At 44.5% G+C, this 21001-nt stretch overlaps 1 protein-coding gene across 1 annotated transcript in view; it reads left to right on the top strand.

Annotated features, from left to right (window-relative positions):
• The window catches only part of gdpd5b (glycerophosphodiester phosphodiesterase domain containing 5b), a 91548-nt gene that overhangs the window by 16731 nt on the left and 53816 nt on the right, over positions 1 to 21001 (top strand). Inside the window, exon 2 of the mRNA XM_083637157.1 lies at positions 19955 to 20134. Within this exon, the coding sequence (XP_083493283.1) occupies positions 20018 to 20134 (117 nt within the window). The 5' untranslated portion in view covers positions 19955 to 20017. The remainder of the gene's footprint in view (positions 1 to 19954; positions 20135 to 21001) is intronic.

The raw sequence follows: 21001 nt of genomic DNA, 5'->3' as shown, positions 1-21001 counted from the left end.
GAGCATTTGTACTGTAGATGCACCATTACCCGGATGGCCCTAACAAAGTAGAATCAATACACGTCATTGATCCTTCCATCATGGCTCAGCCATTTGTTTCCCAAGGAGAGGACGTGTCCAATTAATATTAGCACCGGATACCCGGGAACAGTGGGTGCTTTAATCCGAACCGGCATATCATAATGCAGGCAACTCCCACGTACGATTCTGGATTTTATGGTCTGGGGCAGCAGTGTTGTGAAATGTATTCTCATTAAGAAAGAATATTTTCCTCTCAGTCAAAATTCTTGCAAAAATATTGCTGATGTTGCATAAACATTTCAAAAAATGTCACACACTGACAGCTAGCAGAGCCTGAGGCTGCCAATTAGGCAGAAGCCCACAGGACTAACATTGTAGAAGGCTATCAAAGGTAGTAGGGCTGCGACTAACAATTATTGTCATTATTGATTCATCTGTCAAATTCAATGACTTTCTTGACTAATCGATGAGTCGTTTGGTCTATAAAATGATTCTGATTGTTGACCACTTTTTCCTTGAAGCCCAAGATGACGTCCTCAAATGTCTTGTTTTGTCCACCACAACCCAAAGAGTATTAGTTTACTGTCATAGAAGACAAACCAGAAAATATTCACACTTAAGAAGCTGAAACGAGAGCATTTTAGTATTTCCTTCTTAAAAAATAGTCTATAAACGATTAATCGATGATAAAAAAAAAAGTAGATTAATCAACTAATTGTTGCAGCTCTAGTACAGTATGTACTAGAGCTCAAGGTTTTTCCTGCATAGATAATTACGAGGTGGCCCGGCCAACCCCAACAAATTTGGTGCCACCTCCCGCTCTGACAAAACAGGTGTTTGTGACAGGTGTTTTCATGGAAAACAACATTTTTGGGTTAGATTCTCCCCTGGGACGATGTGGGCGCTGGAGTTGTGACCCCCCCATATCTTCAGTGCCTACTGCCCAGGTGGGCTATCTTGTCGAAAGGGCCTTTCTGTGTGGAGTTTGCATGTTCTCCCCGTACCCCCCAGGGGGTTCCTCCATACATAACCCCCCACTAAAAACATGCAGAAGATCGTCATCCGACCAGTGACGACAACATCTGAAGTTGGTCCAATGATGGTCCAATGAAGGTCCCCGGGCGCTGGAAAGAAATAGCGACCACTGCTCCTGGCCTGCCCCCTGGAGGAAAGGACAAGCCTGGATGGGTCAAATGCAGAGGACATATTTCACCGGCCACCGTCAGCATGAGTGTGTGTAGTGGCCGCATGCATGTGTTGTAGTGTGTTCGTGTGACAATAAAAACGGGCTGCCGTCTGTAATCGTGTTTTAAATCGATGCACAATCCACATAGAAAATGTCTTTTTTCATTCGAGTTAAAAAAAATCATCATAGCATAACGGTAAGCGGTGAATTTTCCCCCACTAAAATCGTATCGGTCTCAAAAATCCCATATCGGACTCGGTCGGGCTGTAGTACCACTTCTCCGCCTTATTTTGAGCCAGGAAAAACCCAGTTTTTTTCCCCTCTCCGTGCCACTCCCACTCTTTAGAGCCATGTGTGAAGGGCTCAGGGAAGGTAGCGTTTCATCAGTGTATCGTATCACCTTTGTTTCTTGGACTGGAGTGATTACTGTGACACTGGCTGCTTCAGCTGACTGGGCAACTTGAGAGTGCTTTGTGTTGCAGCCGACCCGGGACCTCTAGTCAGGATGAACAAGAGCTATGGCCTATATATGCACAAGACAAGACTGCCGGACACAAGACTGTGTGCTCCGGTGGGCCGCAGCTGGCGTGCAGCTCCCCCAAAATGTGAGTCAACGCAGCTGACGTGAACAGCGCACGTGTATAATGTATAATGTATATTGGGGAGATAACAGGAGAGCGTGAAAGCTATTACCAACTATGCACATGGGCTAACTTGAGCTAACTTCTAGTCATTGAAATCCTAGTGAAATCACAATTTAAAGAAAGGAAACATGACGTCGTCGTCCACGCACACCGTGCTGTCCCGTATTTTAATTATCCCCTAATTAAAGCATGGGACAGTATTCACCTTATGTAGCCCCGCCCACTTGACCCAGTTGTGTTATGACTTCCTGTTCAAAACACCGTCTGTTTTACCTGGTTACTAGTACTGTACTGTCACACTCAGGCAGTGTAAACACAATAGGAAGTAACTGGCTGACCCCTGTGTTGGAACATAAGGTGAATATTGCGCACGTTTCCTTTCTTTAATTTGAGTTTTTTGGTCCAGCACCAGTTTGTGAAGAATTCTGGGGATGTGCAAATTCCACTTTTTTTCTTAAATCACACAATTGACTCATTTTGCTGGGGACTCCCCTGCGGCCTCCTCGTCAAGCGGACGTTGGGAGTATACTGTACAGGTCTAGCTGCCGTCGGCAACGCCCCAAGTTTCCAGCTTCACTCCCTGCCTGCACACACCGACCATACTGCCTCATCTGACTGATTCACGTTGGGGTTTCTCAGTAATGATATTGAACAGTTCTTCTTTGTTGAAGGCTTCTGGTTCATTGTGATTGTCTTCAAGGCTGCATGATTTTTCCATGGTTTTGTTGTATAAATATGCAGATGCATTGTGCATATATTTAGCAGCAGTAATTGTAGTAGCTTTATATATATATATATATATATATATATATATATATATATATATATATATATATATATATATATATATTTATATTTATTATTATATATAACCTGTATTGTGTTCGATTTGTAAATGACCTGCAATACCTTGGGAAAGCAGCACAGTCACTGATTTAGAAGTTCACTGAAAGAAATCTGATAATTTAATATTTCCATCAGTTATTATTTGCAAATGTAATGTATTGTAGTAGTCTTGTAAGCCCCAGCCTGCTGTTTTTCCTTTCTGCCTTGGCTCAGCACCGATGTTTGTTTTTTTATCTTTATTTAGCAGCTGAGGGTTTTTGCTGAGCGCGCAGACTAGAGTCTTTTTTCAGAAATGCCATGTTGCATCTTCATACAATAATTCCTATCCTCACCTGCGAGCTGCCAAGTCAAACGAGCTACGGTTTGCTTGCAGCTCCACTGGCACATTAGCGGTTAAGGTCTCCGCTCATCTGCAGCTCCACTGGTTGTTGAGGGAGGAGGAGCCAGGTGTGTCTCAAGACTCAGTTGGCAGCACATGATGATGGAATATGAATGACAGGGCATGTTGGCTTCATTATCATTTCCATCAGGCAGCGAGATGGAGCCAAATCAAACTGTTGTTCTCGGCGCCTCGGATGTTGTTGTGCGGATAAGGTAATTGACATGGTGTTCGCTTCATGATTGCCTTTCTGAGACGTGTCATCATTACCTCAACCGATTTGGAAGGTGACACCTGAGCGTACTTGTTGTGTCCCAGTCTGCTCTTTATCATGCAGTTGACTCTACTCATATTATATCTGCTCGTTGTGATAATTGTGTCTTTATAGCCGCATTTAGCTAACACACATCCACACACGGCTCAAATTCCTGATAGGAATGTCATGTAGTTAGCCGTGAGGAGACAAAGGTCAACAACAACTTCAAGATGATATTAAATCATGATATAGAATTGTGAGGTGAAGAAACCAAGCAATATAAAAGTACCCATCACCTATGGGATATAATGCCTGTTTTGCAATAGAACCAAACATTATTTTCTGCAGTGATGCAGTGATTAAATATGACTATTTAAAAAAAATAGAAATCACTCAGTACTCCCCTATGCTAATTGTTTGCTACTGTTGGACAAAAAACACATACGGTATATAGCAAAGGTATGATTTTCATGGATGAAGGAAGAAAGTTTGTTTTCATCAATGCCCAGATAGGCTGATATGACATAATGGCAATGTAACAGGTTTCAAAAGCTCAAAGCTCATTAAACTTAGCCAACATATTGTCTAGCAGCCTATTATGGCCATACATTACAAACATTCAAATTCAAATCCAGTAAGTTTTTTTCCAACTGTAAAAAGCCCAGTTCAATATATTCAATATTCCACCCACAGCCTGAGTGTACAGTGTTATTAACCTAATGTTTAGTTATTATACACTCCTCCTGCACAAAATTGTTTCAGTTAGCTTAAAATTCCATGTTATTATGGTTCTGATATATGCCTCTCCAGGAGTGAATTTAACACGTTGAGTGCCAGAGCCGAGATATCTCGTCTTACATAATCCAACGCTTGAGTGCCAGAGCCGAGATATCTCGTCTTACATAAACATTTTTTTTTTTTGACGGTGGGACATCAATCAACAACTTTTACGTCTTCTAGATCACTATTGGAGCAAGAGAATGTGTATAATCTATTTTACCGACCACTAAGTGGCGACAGTGCTCTCCTGACTAGAGGAAGGCAAGCATTTTTTTAACTTGTCACGCCATTCTCACCCCAGCCATTCTCATGAAAATGGATGGGGGAAAACGCTTTCGTTTTCGCGCTGATTGCTGGCGATGCGGGATTGCAAATTTACATAATAGATTACAGGTGGAACACACTTTGAAACACGCAGCATAAATATGACCAGAATCGCAAAAGCTTCTCTCAACCAAAACTCCAAGAAGCGAGCGAGTCCATCCCGACTTCCTCAAACAGCGGCCGCGCAGCCACAGGCACAGGACAGCAGCAAAGCACTGAGACTGGTGACAAGCTTGTGACGGCCGCTGCAGCCAAGAAGAACGCCCACGGAGGGAGGAGTTGAAGCAACTCTCCCTCTCGCTCTCTCCCTCTCTCTCTCTCCTCTCTCCCTCTCTCTCTCTCCTCTCTCTCTCTCGAGAGAGAGAGAGGAGAGAGAGAGAGAGAGAGAGAGAGCGCACAGAGTGGGAGACAAGGGCACCCATAATCATAGGCACGTGAGGTGGTTCTAAAAATCCATTTATCTCCAAACTCTCTGAAAATCTCTGAAACCATGCTGTACTCAACGGCTAATATCTACATAACTACTAACTCTGCAAACTAACTCTTTTAGACAGAGAAAGCACACATTCTATTAGTTATTTTTAGATGATTGGTGTTCACGAATTCTTAACAGAAAATAATCCTCGGCTCTTGTAAAATGAGCCAGAATCCTCAAAAAAAAACCTGGCACAACTTACCTACAGGATTGAAAAAATGGCTGGCACTCAATGTGTTAAGGGACCACAGTTTTCACAGTTTTACAAAATATTATGAACACCTGCTCCTGCTGACTATAAGGAGCAGGTGTTTTTTTCCATCATATTTTGTGCTCGCACACACACACACACACACACACACACACACACACACACACACACACACTTGGCTGTGCAGTCTAAGCATGGCCAGTTGGAGCATGTTTCCAGATTTCTGGTTTTCCAACAACGCTGCAGGTTTTGACTCCTGGCGAGAGGGATTAAAACAGGCAAGATGAAAAGCTTTGTCAGCAATTTTTGTGTGTGTGTGTGTGTGTGTGTGTGTGTGTGTATGTGTGCGTGCCTGTGGCTGTGACTACTGTATGTGGTATGTGTGTATATGCGGATAATCTGTGTCTGTACTGTCAGAGTTGACCAGTAGGAAATCTCCTGCTAATTAAACCAGAAATTCGTAGAGGGGGCAATTGAAACGTCACACTTGACATTTTCATAATCCATACAATTCATTCACACAAATGTTTGTTTTGCTACTCCGTTGCTGATACAACACAATAGCGACTGAACCTATACCGAATTCATGAAAGCTTTTGCTGTTGTAAGCACCTGTGTGTGGTAGGACCGTCTTTCCTGTGAAAAATTGCGAACGTAGTAGTGACACGTTTTACATTTCTGGCAGCAGCAACACTGCTTTGCTTGGAATACATAGAAGAAGAACTGGAACACTCAAACTGAAAGTGAAACTCCACGGAAACAGCCGTCACAATGCTGCTGGACACACTGTTTTAATTGCCAAGTGAGTTTTAACACTGGAAAAACATCACAGCAATTAATCAAAGATGTCGAGAGAGAAAAAAAAACGGTAACAAATAACATGAAGATTTCCACTTTAACTTTATTACCGAAACATACTGTGTATACTGTATGTACAGTAGCAAGAATATAAAAAAATAAGCATATTAACTTATTTTTAGCATATTAACTTACATTTGATTAAACCAAGTGATTTTAAATGAGGCCCATGGGTCTGGACAGTGAAAACACAGTGCAGTGAGACGTCAGCGCTGAGCCAGCTTTAACAGAGACTATCCCGTTGCTTGTTATAAAGGGCTGTAGCACCCATGTGTCACTAACTCAACCCCCTCACAGGCATTTTTCATGCTGGATGGCTAGACGCCGTCTCCATGGCGCTTTGGTATCTAATATGGCACTTCTCAGTAAGAGAGTCAAATCAGTCATCCATCAAGTAAGGATCAGGAAAAGATCTTATTCAGTGAAGGCTTGTTTGCAGAGAATTAGATGCCATACTCTAATAAGGACTTGTGACTAGATATTTGCATGTTTTTCATAAAATGGGCTTCATACCTGCCTGGGTTTATGTCCCTTTTTGGCACCGGGGTTTGAAAGCTCGATGCTGGTAATAAATAACTTTAATATACCACTCGTTCTGTGTTTTGTGCTGTTGCGCCCAGCCATCATAGCGCTCCACGGTGCCCCTCTGGTCGGAAGCACACGGAAAAACACAGAAGAAGGGCACGGCCGCCATCTTGGCATTTTTGAGAAATTAATAATCACCGGCACAGAATTGGGATAAAAGAGGTACTTATTATTAGCAGCATCAAGCTTTCAAACCCCGGTGGATCTAATCCATGAAGAGTTCTGCTTTGGTTAGGTGGCTTTGGAACGTCTCTGTGACACGTGTACGACGAGCGGGTCGGCATGTTCTGCTGCTTGGGACTTTTCTCAGCGCCTCACGTCACGTTTGGGGAGGGGCTGTGGAGGGAGAGTCTAGCAAGCGAGACGAACACAGCACAAGTCCCTAAATGGGCTAGGCACTAACATTACGGTACTTGAAATGTGTCCAGAGAGTTCACAATCTATTTTTGTGTTCTGTTTGGGTTTTGCAGTCCAATTGCAGCTGATCCAGTCCATTCTGTTTGTTTGTTCTTGGGGTTTTTTTCTCAGCCAATTTTTGGGTCATTTTTCTTATCTTATCAGTGGGTTGGTCACCACAGGCGTCTGCTGCTTGGCCCCTCCCTCTGTTCCCTGGCCCCTCCCTCTGTTCCCTGGCCCCTCCCTCTGTTCCCTGGTTAGCAGAAGACGCTGGCCTGTGTGCTGCTGGGGAAACTGCTGAAGCATGTCCTCCCCTGCAGACTGTTTTTCCTCCCTGTCCCTTTGATTGGAGGAAATGAGGCAGCAGAAAAGGCGAGGACAGCAGCAGACATTTTTGGGGCCTCGCGTGCACAACCTCATATCTTCTCTCCTAGTCTGCTCAAGTTCAGCAGGTCCTTTGCTGAACTCTGACAAAATTGCACATGAGATAGACTGACAGTATTATATCTTATCTTCTTACTAGAAGGAATGAAACTCTGTCCGTCCATCTGGATCCATTTATCTACGCAACCGGTTGGCCGATCAATCTGATCCTGCACATGAGCATTGAGCATTGGAAGTGGAAGAGACATGAAGTGACAAAGACGCTTTTTCCATGCAGGAAAAATGCTCATAAGAGCTTAAAGTTGGGAAAATGGAAAAACCGGCTTCGTCACTTCCTGCCTTCCAATGCTCAATGCCCATGTGCAGTTTCAGATTGATCGGCCGACCCGTTGCGGAGATAAATACATTTTTCCTGCATTTCCTCCATTCCTGATGACATCACTGATGACACCACTCACTGAACTCTGTCTTGTCTCATCTGTCTGACTGTCTGTCTGTCTGTCTGTCTGTCTGTCTGTCTGTGTCTGAATACATTTATCTCTGTCACCGGTTGGCCGATCGATCTGAAACTGCATATGGGCATTGAGCATTGGAAGAGACAGGAAGTGAAGTGACGAAACCGGTTTTTGCCATTTCTCCCAAAATTAAGCTATTTGTGAGCATTTCAAAGTCCAACGAACACATACAATAAAAGTCCAACACACACTTCACGAAGCGGTTCCTATACTTCACTCGTCCATACCCCGGACTCGTCCATACCCGCCCGGGGAGGCGCGTGGATTCATGATACAGTCATCAGTCTATCATGAATCCAAGGGAAAGCTTTGATGTGTTATGTTAGTGTATTTCGCTTAATCAGTCCACTTCAGTCATGAAGGGGCAATATAGATGAAGGGGCGGAGACAGGATAAAGGATGTTTTAAAGCCTCGACACAATGGAGGTGTTTATTATGCAGTGAGACGTCCAGCTCAATGATAGGAAGGTGATCCTTATTTTGTAAAGAAAAATCGACCCCCCAGCCTGAGCCTTTGTGTCTGTGGCAGACAGTGAAGCACGGTGGCCTACTTTTACTTTTGAAGTGTTTTCTGAAAATCACATTTACACTTCAAAAGTCATAACAACAGTGTTCCTCATTTGTGAAGATTATCCTGCTGAACACAAACATCGCTGTGTTTTATAAACTTTTGTTAACCACCAGACGTTATTTCATGCATTTAACAGAAAATCCCATTGCCTTTTCCCCCTACGAAATCAGCAGCGCAGTTCTGGATAAGCCTACAAAAATACGTCATCCCTGCGGTATAGACCTTATTCGATTGACGTCACTCACGTATGGGCACGCCCACCGCCGCCATGTTCTTGACATAGCGCTGCAGCTTTAAGTGACAACCTATGTGAGAGCAGCGTTTATAGGAAGCTAGCCACCGTTAGCGTTACCTGTATCGTTCCAATTGTGTTCGGATGGTGACCTGCGTTAGGCATGGCTGTAGTAATGACAGCAATAAAGTCCCCGTGGTTTGTTTCTATCTCTACCGTCCACAGACGTGAAGGGAGCGAGACGGAGGATGCGTCAGCAGCACAGGAGAGGTGTGTGGATAGTTGGGAGAGACAGGTGAAACTTTCTGACAGCTCCTCACAGCAAAGTCTGTTCACCTCATTTTTTCTTTTGTTTATTATTACAGACATTAACGGCAGCATACAAACAACAACTCTGGGGTTTTTATTGCTGTCATCACTATCGCTATTTTGTAATGGAACAGAAACGACAATAAGGCCGTTACTATAGTTGTCAGCTGCAGGACGGTATGTCAACAATATGGCGCTGTCCGGGGGTTAGCGAATAAGGTCTATTCTATTACTTTATTTAACTGCCATTATTGTGAAGGTTCTAAGCGGAAGTTTCCATTTCATTCTGGCTGATTGACGCTGCTCGGAGTTTGGCAATGACATCTACGGCTCCGGGCCGGTTATCTCTTAACGCTGTGTGTGTAAACACAGAACCAAAGGCCAGAACACAACGTCAGTTTTTCTGTTTCACGTCAGAGAGCGTTGTCGTCTAAACGTGGCCTTTGTCAGTGCAGCTCACTGTGGTGTCACATTCATGTTGGCAAAATATGAGCGAGCATGCAACTTACTGTAAGAGTCTTGGAAGTCGAACAACATCATTTACGAGTGTCCTCATGTCTTTCACTTGTTGTTGCCATCATTATACTGTAACTCTCTAAGCCCCCATGAATCATAGTTTTCAGCACTCTTGGGATTTATATGGCGTAAAGTTGTAATTACAGACTCTGCAGGCTCACAATCACGAGACCCGGGTTCGATTCCCGGCAGGATTGAAAACTCATTGTCACTGGGGGCTCTTTGGAGTCTTGTTCAAATAGCACATGTGTTTTTGCTGCCATTTTCCGGCTGATTGCCACCGTTTCTTGATTTCATGAAATTCAAGTGCGAAACCACTCGTACTGATTTGTGTCAAATCGACTCGAGTCATCAAGATTTAATGATCTCCAATGTGTCTAAACTGCCACTAAGCTAAGACGCCATGCTGAGGGAGTGATTCATTCTTTATGTATGCAGCCTTGAGGAGGGTCACGGCCTGTTAACGACGCAGTGAGGAAACAGATGAGCCTCACACCTCAAGGTGACAAATCCAAACTGCCTCCTCGGCACATAATTATGATCATATCCCAGATCAAATAGTTGGATAAAGAGCTGTTTGATGTTCAACTCAATTGATCTGGCAGTGAATGTGTGCGGGATGTTTTTGACTCTGAGGTTGTAAGTGGCTGTTCACACTGGCATGAATAGAAGCTTGTGGGAGGTAAACAAGTTGCAACAACATAAACCCACGCAAAGTACTTTGCTGTCACGACAAGCAGACATAGCTATGGGTGCACAGGATTCAACACTGTAATTTGTCAACAAGTGATAACTTGACAGTGCCATGATCAACATGCAGAAGTATGGCTTCATCACAAACTGATTGTTGTTGTCTCTCCGTATCGAAGGTTTGGCCTGCATGCCCAGACAACAGACACACTGCTGCTATATTTTGCCCTTCGCCCATCACGTTAGGAGGTGTTAGTCACACACTCACCTGACCTTTGCCCCGCTGGTATTATGCATGTTACCACAACAAACACACTAACAACATGGATACAGGTTTGCACAATATTATTCAAAGCTTTCCCAGACAAAGCTGTGCAATAAATGTCAGGATGTTCATGTGTTCTAACCTGTGGTGGAAATGGCCAGGTTTTACTCTGGGAACCCTACTTACGCAGGATGGGGGTCCCTGCCTGGGCGCGGTGCGGCCCGCCCCCCCCCCCCCCCCCCCCCCCCCACCGCCATTTCTGAATGTGTGACTGTTTTTGTTTTTTTACTCATTATACCATTACAGCTACGTCCAAATCTCTTACAAAAGTTTGAATGCCGAGCTCTACTGATTATTTCCCCTTTATTTTACTCATCATGACATACTTGATGACACTTATTCAGCTTCCAAATACATGTTCTCCTACTATTCTCTGCTCCTTTCATGCTGCCCCCTCTCTCCACTGCTCTGCTCTCCACTGCTCTGCTCTCCACTGCTCTGCTCTCCACTGCTCTGCTCTCCACTGCTCTGCTCTCCACTGCATTGTAAGATATTCTTTAAGGGGAATCTGAGGAGGGATGCCGTTCCCCCTCTCGTTGTCGCCATTCCCTCTCAACGTTTCCCAGGCGCCACCCCCCCCCCCCCCCCTCATGTCCAGCACTGGTTCTAACTAAGGTATTGCAGATTGATCAGAATCACTTTTATTGCCACAGTATGCACGTTACATACGAGGAATTTGTCTTAGTGTCTGTATGCAGCGTAGCGGTTACATCAATATACAGGGATAAGAAGTAGGAAGATAACTAACGGCAATCACAAGGTTGCAAGTGCAATCAAATCGAATCAATATATACAATATGTACATGAGTGGTGAAGTGTTCTGTGGATGATAAATATGAATTTACGTTGGATTTACATGAGATTTACAGACTGAGTTAAATATACGTTAAATAGGCAGTTAAATAGGCGTTAAATAGGCAGTGGATTTACATGACCAGAAAAAAGACACACATTTAAATGGAGCAATCTCTTTTTCTTCTTTGCATAAGCCACTTAGGTTGTTGGATTGGAATAGGCAGAAATAAGTCAGAACTGCTTCATTATGCAGCATGTCTATTCCTCCCTAAACCTTGAAGCTTGAAGAGTTCTCCTCCCTGGAAGCCAAGCATGTGTGTCTCTTAACCACTGAGCCCAGTGCAGCCGTTTAAACTCCATCATTTCTTATCTCTGGAATGTACAGGATACAGTTTAAGCTGTCACCATTTTGTTAATTAAGGGCTTAAGTTTCTATACTTTCTATACAAAAAAAAACAGAGCAGGATTCTATGCTCGCAACTAGGGCTGGGTGGGTATTGGCAAGGACCTCACGATACGATACGTATCACGATACATGGGACACCATACAATTGTATCACGATACATTACGATACAATACATATTGCGATATATTGCAATACTCTACATAATTGACTGAAAATTTAATTTGCTGTGTACCACCCAGGTAGTGTAATAATAATGTACATCACTTTATATTGATAACTTAGTGGACAAATTGAGTCAAAACTACGGAGTGTTGAGTGTGTTACTGAACACGCTGAAATAAAAAGTATTCTTATTGTGTCACTGAACACACGGCTGTGCAAAAAAATCGATATTGCGATATATTGCGATACTTTTATGAAATATCGATACAGTATTGCCGAAAGAAATATCGCCATATATTGCCGTATGGATTTTATTGCATAGCCCTACTCGCAACCATTGTGAAATTAGTAAGCAATTCTCCAATTATAGTTTAGGTCTTCAAACAGAGACATGCCCCCCGCCCCTGCCCCAGTAGAAGCAAAGCCCTGTACTTGCTGTGATTTACATCCACCCCACAGACATGATTTATCTAGGGGGGGGAAGCGCTATGCTTGCAGTCAGCCAAGCGGTGCCTGATCCTTGTCTAAACCCTTCAGACTGCCATGTATCTGCCCGGTCATGTGTGCAGCTTGATGTGGGGCTGTACAGTACAGCTCTGCACGTCAGATAAGGTGATTAGAAATGAGATAACAGAACGGCCCGTCGTGTGTTCAGCATGGCAGGCGATGTGAGGGGGGATTCTCTGCAGCCGACTGCGCCTGTTTGTGTCAGAGAGAGTGGTCCCGCATCCTATCATTTAAGATGTCCTATCTTATCTTATTCCTATAGGACAGTCCAATCAACATTTGTCTAATAGACTTTTTACACAATGTCACAAATGTGAGTCTGTTGTCTTGACTTTGGGAGAATGTTGTTCATGTTCACTCGCACTAATATTGATTGGACTGTCCGAGACCATGAGGATGAATGGAATCCTTTTATTAAGTCTTACATCTTTTTACTGTAAGTTAATAATTCATCAAGCAGAGAAGCAATGACTCATTGCTGTGTAATGCTTTTACGATGACATTTTTATTGATGTACATTCCTGTGCTGTATATTGTTGTTCTGCAATTTCTGTGCTTGATCGATGCTGCTTCCTCGTCTTTATTGAAAAACAAATGTCTGGTTAGGTAAAAATAAATGAAATGCAACACTAACCATTTGATTGATTGTTTGATTTTTTATTTTATTTTGGTAAAAGTACAGATGGTACATCCCAGAGGATAACACGTAAAAGCGTACTTAAACACTTGTTTACAACGTGGTCCTCGTGGGTGGACAAAACAAAGAGGAAAACGATACACAAAAACATACAACAGACAGTCGGAAATACAGTTTCACATTTACTACATAAGAGGGTGAGATCTGGAGTAGCACTGCACTGCCGATCCAGGGCCCTGGTGTTCAGGCTGGGGTTAGCCAGGCCCATGATACCCTGGGGTCAGAGCAGGCTCAGGGCCCTGGTGTTCCTGAGGGGTGGGCCAGATCCATGATACCCAGGGCCCTGGTGTTCCTGCTGCGGTGGGCCAGGTCCATGATACCCTGGGGTCAGAGCAGGCTCAGGGCCCTGGTGTTCCTGAGGGGTGGGCCAGGTCCATGATACCCTGGGGTCAGAGCCGGTTCAGGGTCCATGATACCCATGACCTTGGTCTTCCTGCTGGGGTGGGCCAGGGCCATGATACCCAGGGCCCTGGTGTTCCTGCTGCGGTGGGCCGGGTCCATGATACCCAGGGCCCTGGTGTTCCTGCTGCGGTGGGCCAGGTCCATGATACCCAGGGCCCTGGTGTTCCTGAGAGGTGGGCCAGGGCCATGATACCCAGGGCCCTGGTGTTCCTGCTGCGGTGGGCCAGATCCATGATACCCAGGGGCCGGGCCCTGGTGTTCCTGCTGCAGTGGGCCAGGGCCATGATACCCAGGGCCCTGGTGTTCCTGAGAGGTGGGCCAGGGCCATGATACCCAGGGCCCTGGTGTTCCTGCTGCGGTGGGCCGGGTCCATGATACCCAGGGCCCTGGTGTTCCTGCTGGGGTGGGCCAGATCCATGATACCCAGGGCCCTGGTGTTCCTGCTGCGGTGGGCCGGGTCCATGATACCCAGGGCCCTGGTGTTCCTGAGAGGTGGGCCAGGTCCATGATACCCAGGGCCCTGGTGTTCCTGAGAGGTGGGCCAGGTCCATGATACCCAGGGCCCTGGTGTTCCTGAGAGGTGGGCCAGGGCCATGATACCCAGGGCCCTGGTGTTCCTGAGAGGTGGGCCAGGTCCATGATACCCAGGGCCCTGGTGTTCCTGAGAGGTGGGCCAGGTCCATGATACCCAGGGGTCAGAGCAGTTTCACTAATAACACAGGAAACATGCTCACTGCTGGAGATGCTAATGAGCAGCTGCCTGGAGCCTGAGACACCCTGATTGCAGGGGAAGAGAGTAGTTAACATGCTCAATTGCTCTGAACATCACATAGACTTTAGACTAAACACATCTCCGTCCGTGTGTGTGTGTGTGTGTGTGTGTGTGTGTGTGCACACGCACACGCACACACACACTACGCTCTTCAATCCAGCAAAAAATGATTAGTAGTTTTTGCACTTGTATCATGTTTGTTGTTTGCATGTTTCTCTAAGCTGTGCCTCCCATCTCTCCACCCCCGCTATTCACGCCCAGTAGTTCATGCTCTGATAACACCAGGGCGCCCTCTCAACCCCACATTGAATCCAGGTGTGTGTTTGGCAGCTCCAGTGCAGCACAACAGGCCCCCGCATGTCCCTGGAGATTGAGGTCCACTTGTGATAAGTCAGCAGGGCCGTAATGTCATTACTGTTATTATGATTGCTGATTGCAGAGTCTCATGGCTGAATCAGCAGCACCTCGATGGGAGACGTGAGTTATTTAACAGTGGTTACTCACTCACACCCAACAGAGCTTCAGCTGGCACTTCCTAACATGATCACTACCACAGCGCCGTTGGATTTGAGCGGGCGCTCTGCTCCTCCTCTAGGGGGCCAGTGGAAGTGAGCCACTTTCAGACATGAACTCTGGACTATGTCCGATTGTCCGTTGAATCAGGTCTGGACATTCGCTGGAGTTTTGCCCTTTCATACAAGAGGCAGTGTTGTTTTCACACATGAGGAAATCCTCCAGAGTAGAGAGTGCGCGCGTATCACAGTGTTTACAAGACATAATTCATTTTTTTCAATATAGACTACATCAGAGATATATTTCAGAAAGCAATTCTCCACTCCACGGGGTTGCCAAAAAAGTGAGCACATGTTTGCACATCGCCCAAAAGTCGGCTGCCAAATAGTGGTCGCAGTAATCCGTAAACGCTGGAAAAGGCGATTTTACAAGTGACTATTGAAGTCATATCTGACTCAATTAATTTCCCACCAAAGTTATCTCTCAAATATATAGCCTACTGCAGCACTATTATCTTCTTGTTGCATTTTCACGATTCAAACAGGCAGACCGAGAGGAAAAGAAACCATTAAATTTTTACTTGCCAAGAGTACATTTTTTAAGCTAGCATGTTGCCTCTCTCACCACCAGACAGGTTCTGGGAGAAGCTGCAGACCAGAATCTTAAAATATATTTGGAAAGAGCCATGTCCATCCAATCGCAATCAGACACACAGTTTGTATGATAATTTTTATAAAGCGGCGGTCTTAACTTTCCCAATTTTTAGTTATATTATTATTCTTTTACGCTTCAAGCATTGAAAAATTGGTTTGATCAAAGGACAAATGTAGCCTGGGTTGAAATTGAAAAACAGATTGCCCTTCACCACTCAAACTCGAAGATATTTTATTATCTCCCATGTCTTTGAAAGATTGTGTCCACACATTTGGACCAATTATTATTGGCCAAGCGGCTAAGGTGTGGAAACATGTGGAGAAACTGTGTCAATGTGAAGTAGACTGGCATAATAATACTCAAATTTTTATGCATAAATTATTATGCATTGGGGGAAAAGCCATCCAATTCCCACAGTGGCAAACCCGCGGGATACATGACCTCTCTCAGACATAATCAATAATGACGGCCTAATGTCTTTCGAAGATTTGAAGTATACAAACAATTTAGCCGGCTACTCCTTTTATTTTTATTTACAACTACGCACTGCCGTGCGAACATATATGGAGTAGGAGTACCCTGGAATCATCCTCTGCCAGCACATCCAATGGTTACGATCTTACAGATTCTATAGTGTGAAAGTGGTTTCACTTCTCTCATTCATAAAAAGATACAACAGAATTCACTCAGATATATCTGTATCACCGCAGTATGGAATGTAGATTTGAAAAACTATGGACAGATTATCGATTGGGAACATCTCTCTAACATCGCGTAATTATAATAACCAATTGATACAGTACAAAATGATTACACAGATATGATCTATTATCTATCAACCAGGAAATGTTGTCAGCTGTGGATGAGCCAAAGTCCAATATGTTACAGTATCTGTAACCAAATCACTATTGGTGCATTCTGTATATACACATGTTTTTCAAGTGCACTCCAGTTCAACAGTTTTGGACCAAAGTGATTGACATTATATCAGATATCATTGAGGTTCAGATACCATGCCTCCCAAACATTGTACTTTTTTTGACAAACCGTTCAATACAACTTCTCATAAGAATAATACTTTGCATTCTTTAAGACTGTAAACATATTGCACAACAGCAAGTCTCTAACTGAAGTAAAAAAAAAAATATATCCATAAAAAAATAAATTATTGTAAAACATTGTACTGCTGAATGATGATTCTGCTCTTAATTTGTCAAGCCATCAAAGGAGAGGTCTTTTTGCTGGCTTTTCTGCAGCAAAAATAATCCATATCAAAAGATGGGCACCCACACATGTTGTTTCTCTCTCTCAATGGACTGCATAATGTATTAGACCTCAAACTGTCAATCGCATCTGCAAAACAGCACTAAAGGAGAAACACTTGAGGCCCCTAAAAGAACTGTTGACCTAGTGTTATCTGTTATGTAATATATCATTATAGATATGTGGGGCTGCCTGGGTGATTGTTCGTTGTTGTTTGTCGTGTTTCGTTGGAGCTATATATCACGGTGATATGAAGATGTTTTGGTGTAGTGATGGATATTTTTGCTATCTGGATCAATGATGAAAATGTTATAATAATAATAATACACGTATGAATAATTAACTTCTACGGCTGTAGATAAGTAACATTGTTGATATGGGGGAGGGTGGACAAGAGGCGTGCAGCGGCAAGGATGACATCACTGATGGCAGCATCACTGGTGACATCATCACTGACTGATGACATCATCCCTGATGACATCACAGAATGATGTGATGACATCACGTCATTAGGTCACTGATGATGACATCATCACTGATGACATCGTCACTGGCATAGCTGTGGCCGGCACAAAAATGGAAAGAGAGAACAGAGAGAGAACAGGCCAGAGCCCACACTGGCAAATGTATAGTATGCACTGATCAGGACACGCTGGCTGGAGGGACTTCATCTCCCAGCTGGAACTAGGGGCACCAATTTCCTCCAGCGCGTCATGGAGGAAATTGGTGGGAAAAGGACATCTGGGCTGCTCTGCTTGCTCTCTTGCCACCTGGATAAGACAGACTAAGTGGCTAGAAAAAGAAAAAAAGAAAAGAAGAGTAGCAAAAAGGAGAAAACAACAAGTACCGTAAATTCCGGACTATAAGCCGCACCGGTGTATAAGCCGCACCTTCAAAGTTGACTATTTTTTTCTTATATAAGCCGCACCGGACTATAAGCCGCGGGTGTTTTAATGGTATTTTTTTTTTTTTTTTTTTGTGTTTTAATGTTTAATTACCATATGTAAGGGTTCATGCACAGAGGGGATTGTAGAGGAAGCTCCCATTTATTAACATTTCAACAAAACAACATAACACAACACCACCTGTGTTGTTTTTTACAGTGCACACAGTGTCATACAGTGTCATACAGTGTGGTGAAAAGAGGGCAAGAGAGGAAATTAAAACTTATTATAGTTATATAGGATTTATAGTTAGAAAGAGTGCTAAAAAAGAGATTTTTTTTTTTTTTTTTTGAAAAAATCCATAGATAAGCCGCACCGTTATATAAGCCGCAGGGGCCAAAAAAAGGCCAAAAAACGGGAAAAAAGGTGCGGCTTATAGTCCGGAATTTACGGTACTTCATCACAAACTGTCAACACAAATAATGATTTCTGTAGAAATAGCTGAAGTAATATTTTTAAAGATAAAACAGCTTTTGCTTTTCCTAACCTCCCCACACCAGACATGCCAAAGCAAAGGCCCGCTGGTCTTTCAGTTAGACTTAGCAACAGCAGGAGGGAGGAGAGGCCCTGTGCACTTGATTGAGTTCACTGGACCATATAGCATTAATATTGTTCTGCTTGTGGGTTCAGTTGCCACTTTGACCATTGAATCCATGTATACAAAGTAGCACGCATCCGTTTTGTCCTGCAAGTAGGGGTCAATACAGCATAGTATCGCAATACTTTATTATATAAATTGTCAGGTGCATGCACCATTAATGACAGTGTTGGTCTGCTTGGCAATCCCATTTTTCAGCAATATAATAATTTGAGTGAGATTGAACAGACAGGAAACTTTATCTTATTAGATAAAACAGATGTTGACAAAGTTTTCCTTATTTGCAGTGGGAAAAAGCAGGTAATAAATCGCAATACTCAATATATATCGCAAGACTAGCATATTGATATATCACAATACTATCGTGACTTGTATCGTGATAAGAACGCATTGTGTAGTATCTGGTGATTCCCACCCCTACCTACAAGCTGCTGTTAATGAAGGCTTTTACTAAATCTGTTATATTTGATATAACAAACTATGTCCGTTTGACACCTGTCACCCTTCTCTCTGCCTTGTGCCTCTGGGCCTGGCATCACTGGGACAAATGTGGCACTTGGGACCTCTTGGGCCAGACATTGACAGAGGGCCACTCAGACGCTGGGTTTGCTTCATTTTCCTTCTCTCTAACCTTGAAGGTATTGATAAAAGCTCCCAGCTGTGTCAGTTGTCATTGGAAACGAGAGATGAGTGAAACAAGCTTTTAATTTGAGGCTGGGCTCGGTATCAAAGGCAAGGTGCTTTTCAAGCCACCATGTGTTTTCTGTCATACTGTCAGACGTGATACATCACTGGCTCTTTGTACCATGGGTTGTCAACTTTTTTATTAGACTGGTACGTTACAGTTCTGCCTGTCATCATACAGTAGACCGTAGAAATATGGACGTAGCTACAGAGCTAGCCCTAAATTCCTTTGCTTTGCCTCTGAGGTGCCGGTCAACCGCTCAACTCTGAGCGCCCCCCTGCTGGTTGAATGCCATTATTGACTGCACGCCGTGCTCCTGCGGCCGTACCTTACCGGTACCTCAGAGGCAAAGCAAAGGAATTTTGTGCTAGGTCTGTACCGTGATGTCACCCATTCGTTTTTGGACTTCACCTTCACCATCTTGGTTATTTGGAGCCACAAGTGACGTGAATTTTGGAGTCAGACGAGAAGAGCCGCAGGGTGGCCTGCTATTGGTCCGTGATCAGCGAGCTGCGCGATCATTGGACAGGCGACCTGTCAATCACGCCCCAAAACAGTCTTTTCTATCGTCTATTTTACTCGAAATGGGGCCATAATTTACAAAATCAGTATCATGCTGTATTGAAGAAGACTTGAAACTGGCGATTGAGGCCATAAACTCATTAGGAAAGTGTTTACTGAGGCCATAAATCACGTGAGAAGTACGGCCATTTCCCCCATTCAGTTGACTTCTTTTGCAGCCAGTGGAGTCACCCCCCTGCAGGCCATTTGAAATAATGCAGGTTTAAGTGAGTTAAGTTTGCTTCACAAACAGAGCTAGGAGCTACAGTGCTAATGAGTTAGAGTAATTGTATCCCCTAAGTGGCTCGTATGAATCTCTAGGTTTGCATGTAGGGTCCAGTCACACTAATGCTAGTCTCGGTCTCCAGACGTTTGGTGAGCGGCGCCAACAGCGCCACCTAACCACCAAACAGTAGTGAAACGGATTAAGACTGAGAGCTGAGTCTACACTCAATGCTGACCGTTCTCATGTCCTCTTGATGTCCTTGCAGGAGCCTCTGCTGCCAGTGGGATGTTACAGCTCTGGAGGCGGGACCAGGACTGACTGAAGGAGCATGGTGAAGCACCAACCCCTGCAGGTCTATGAGCGCCAGCTGTGTTTGTCATGTATCACCGGGATCTACGGTTGCCGCTGGAAACGATACCAGCGCTCCCATGATGACACCACCAAGGTGAGAAGGGCCGTGGCCAAGGCTTTTTGTGGGTGAACTAGATCAGTCAGAACTCAGAATCACCTGCAAGTCTGGTGACAGTGCTGCAGCCATATACTGGTGGTAACTTAGTTGTGTCGTAGGCTACTGTATACTGACATGCATGGTACAGTACAGGGACACCACACAGACAAAATCACATACAGTGTGAGATGCAGGGTTTGTCCACGAAGAAAGAAGGAAAGGGAAGTGAACAAGATCACAGTACCAGTACAAGTACCAGCTCAGTGGCCTTGTGGTTTGAGTGTCCGCCCTGAGACTGGGAGGTTGTGAGTTCGATCCCCGGCCGAGTCATACCAAAGACTATACAAATGGGACCCATTTGCCTCCCTGCTTGACACTCAGCATCAAAGGGTTGGAATTGGGGGGTTAGATCACCGCATGATTCCCGAGCGCGGCACTGCTGCCGCTCACCGCTCCCCCAGGGGATGGGTCAAATGCGGACAACAAATTTCGCACACTCAGGTGTGTGACAATCAGTGGGACTTTACCTTTACTTTACCTAGATCAGAGAAGAAGGGAAGGTATGATATGCTGAGGCTGTTAAGAAATGGGGATGGGAAAGAAACGAAAGAAGGATGGAAGTGCATAAAGGCCTAAACATGGTCGTCCGTCAGAGCCTCGCCCCGCCCTCCCCGTATGACGGCGGGTGGAGCCCCGTCCTACGGGGAGGGGGCGCCGTCGGCTGACGGGGGCTGCTCCAAAATGTGACTCAGCGCAGACGATACGTGCATGACGTCAGCTGCACGAGAGTTGTGACTGGCCGTTGCCTTGGCTCATCGTCATAAAGTCGCCTTTCAAAGCATGACGTTAGATTATAACGAACTA

Source organism: Poromitra crassiceps (genome assembly GCF_964638095.1).
Source record: "Poromitra crassiceps genome assembly, chromosome: 5".
NCBI classification, from domain to species: domain Eukaryota; kingdom Metazoa; phylum Chordata; class Actinopteri; order Beryciformes; family Melamphaidae; genus Poromitra; species Poromitra crassiceps.
The sequence above is the reverse complement of the archived record's forward strand: the minus strand, read 5'-3'. Positions and strand labels throughout refer to the sequence as shown.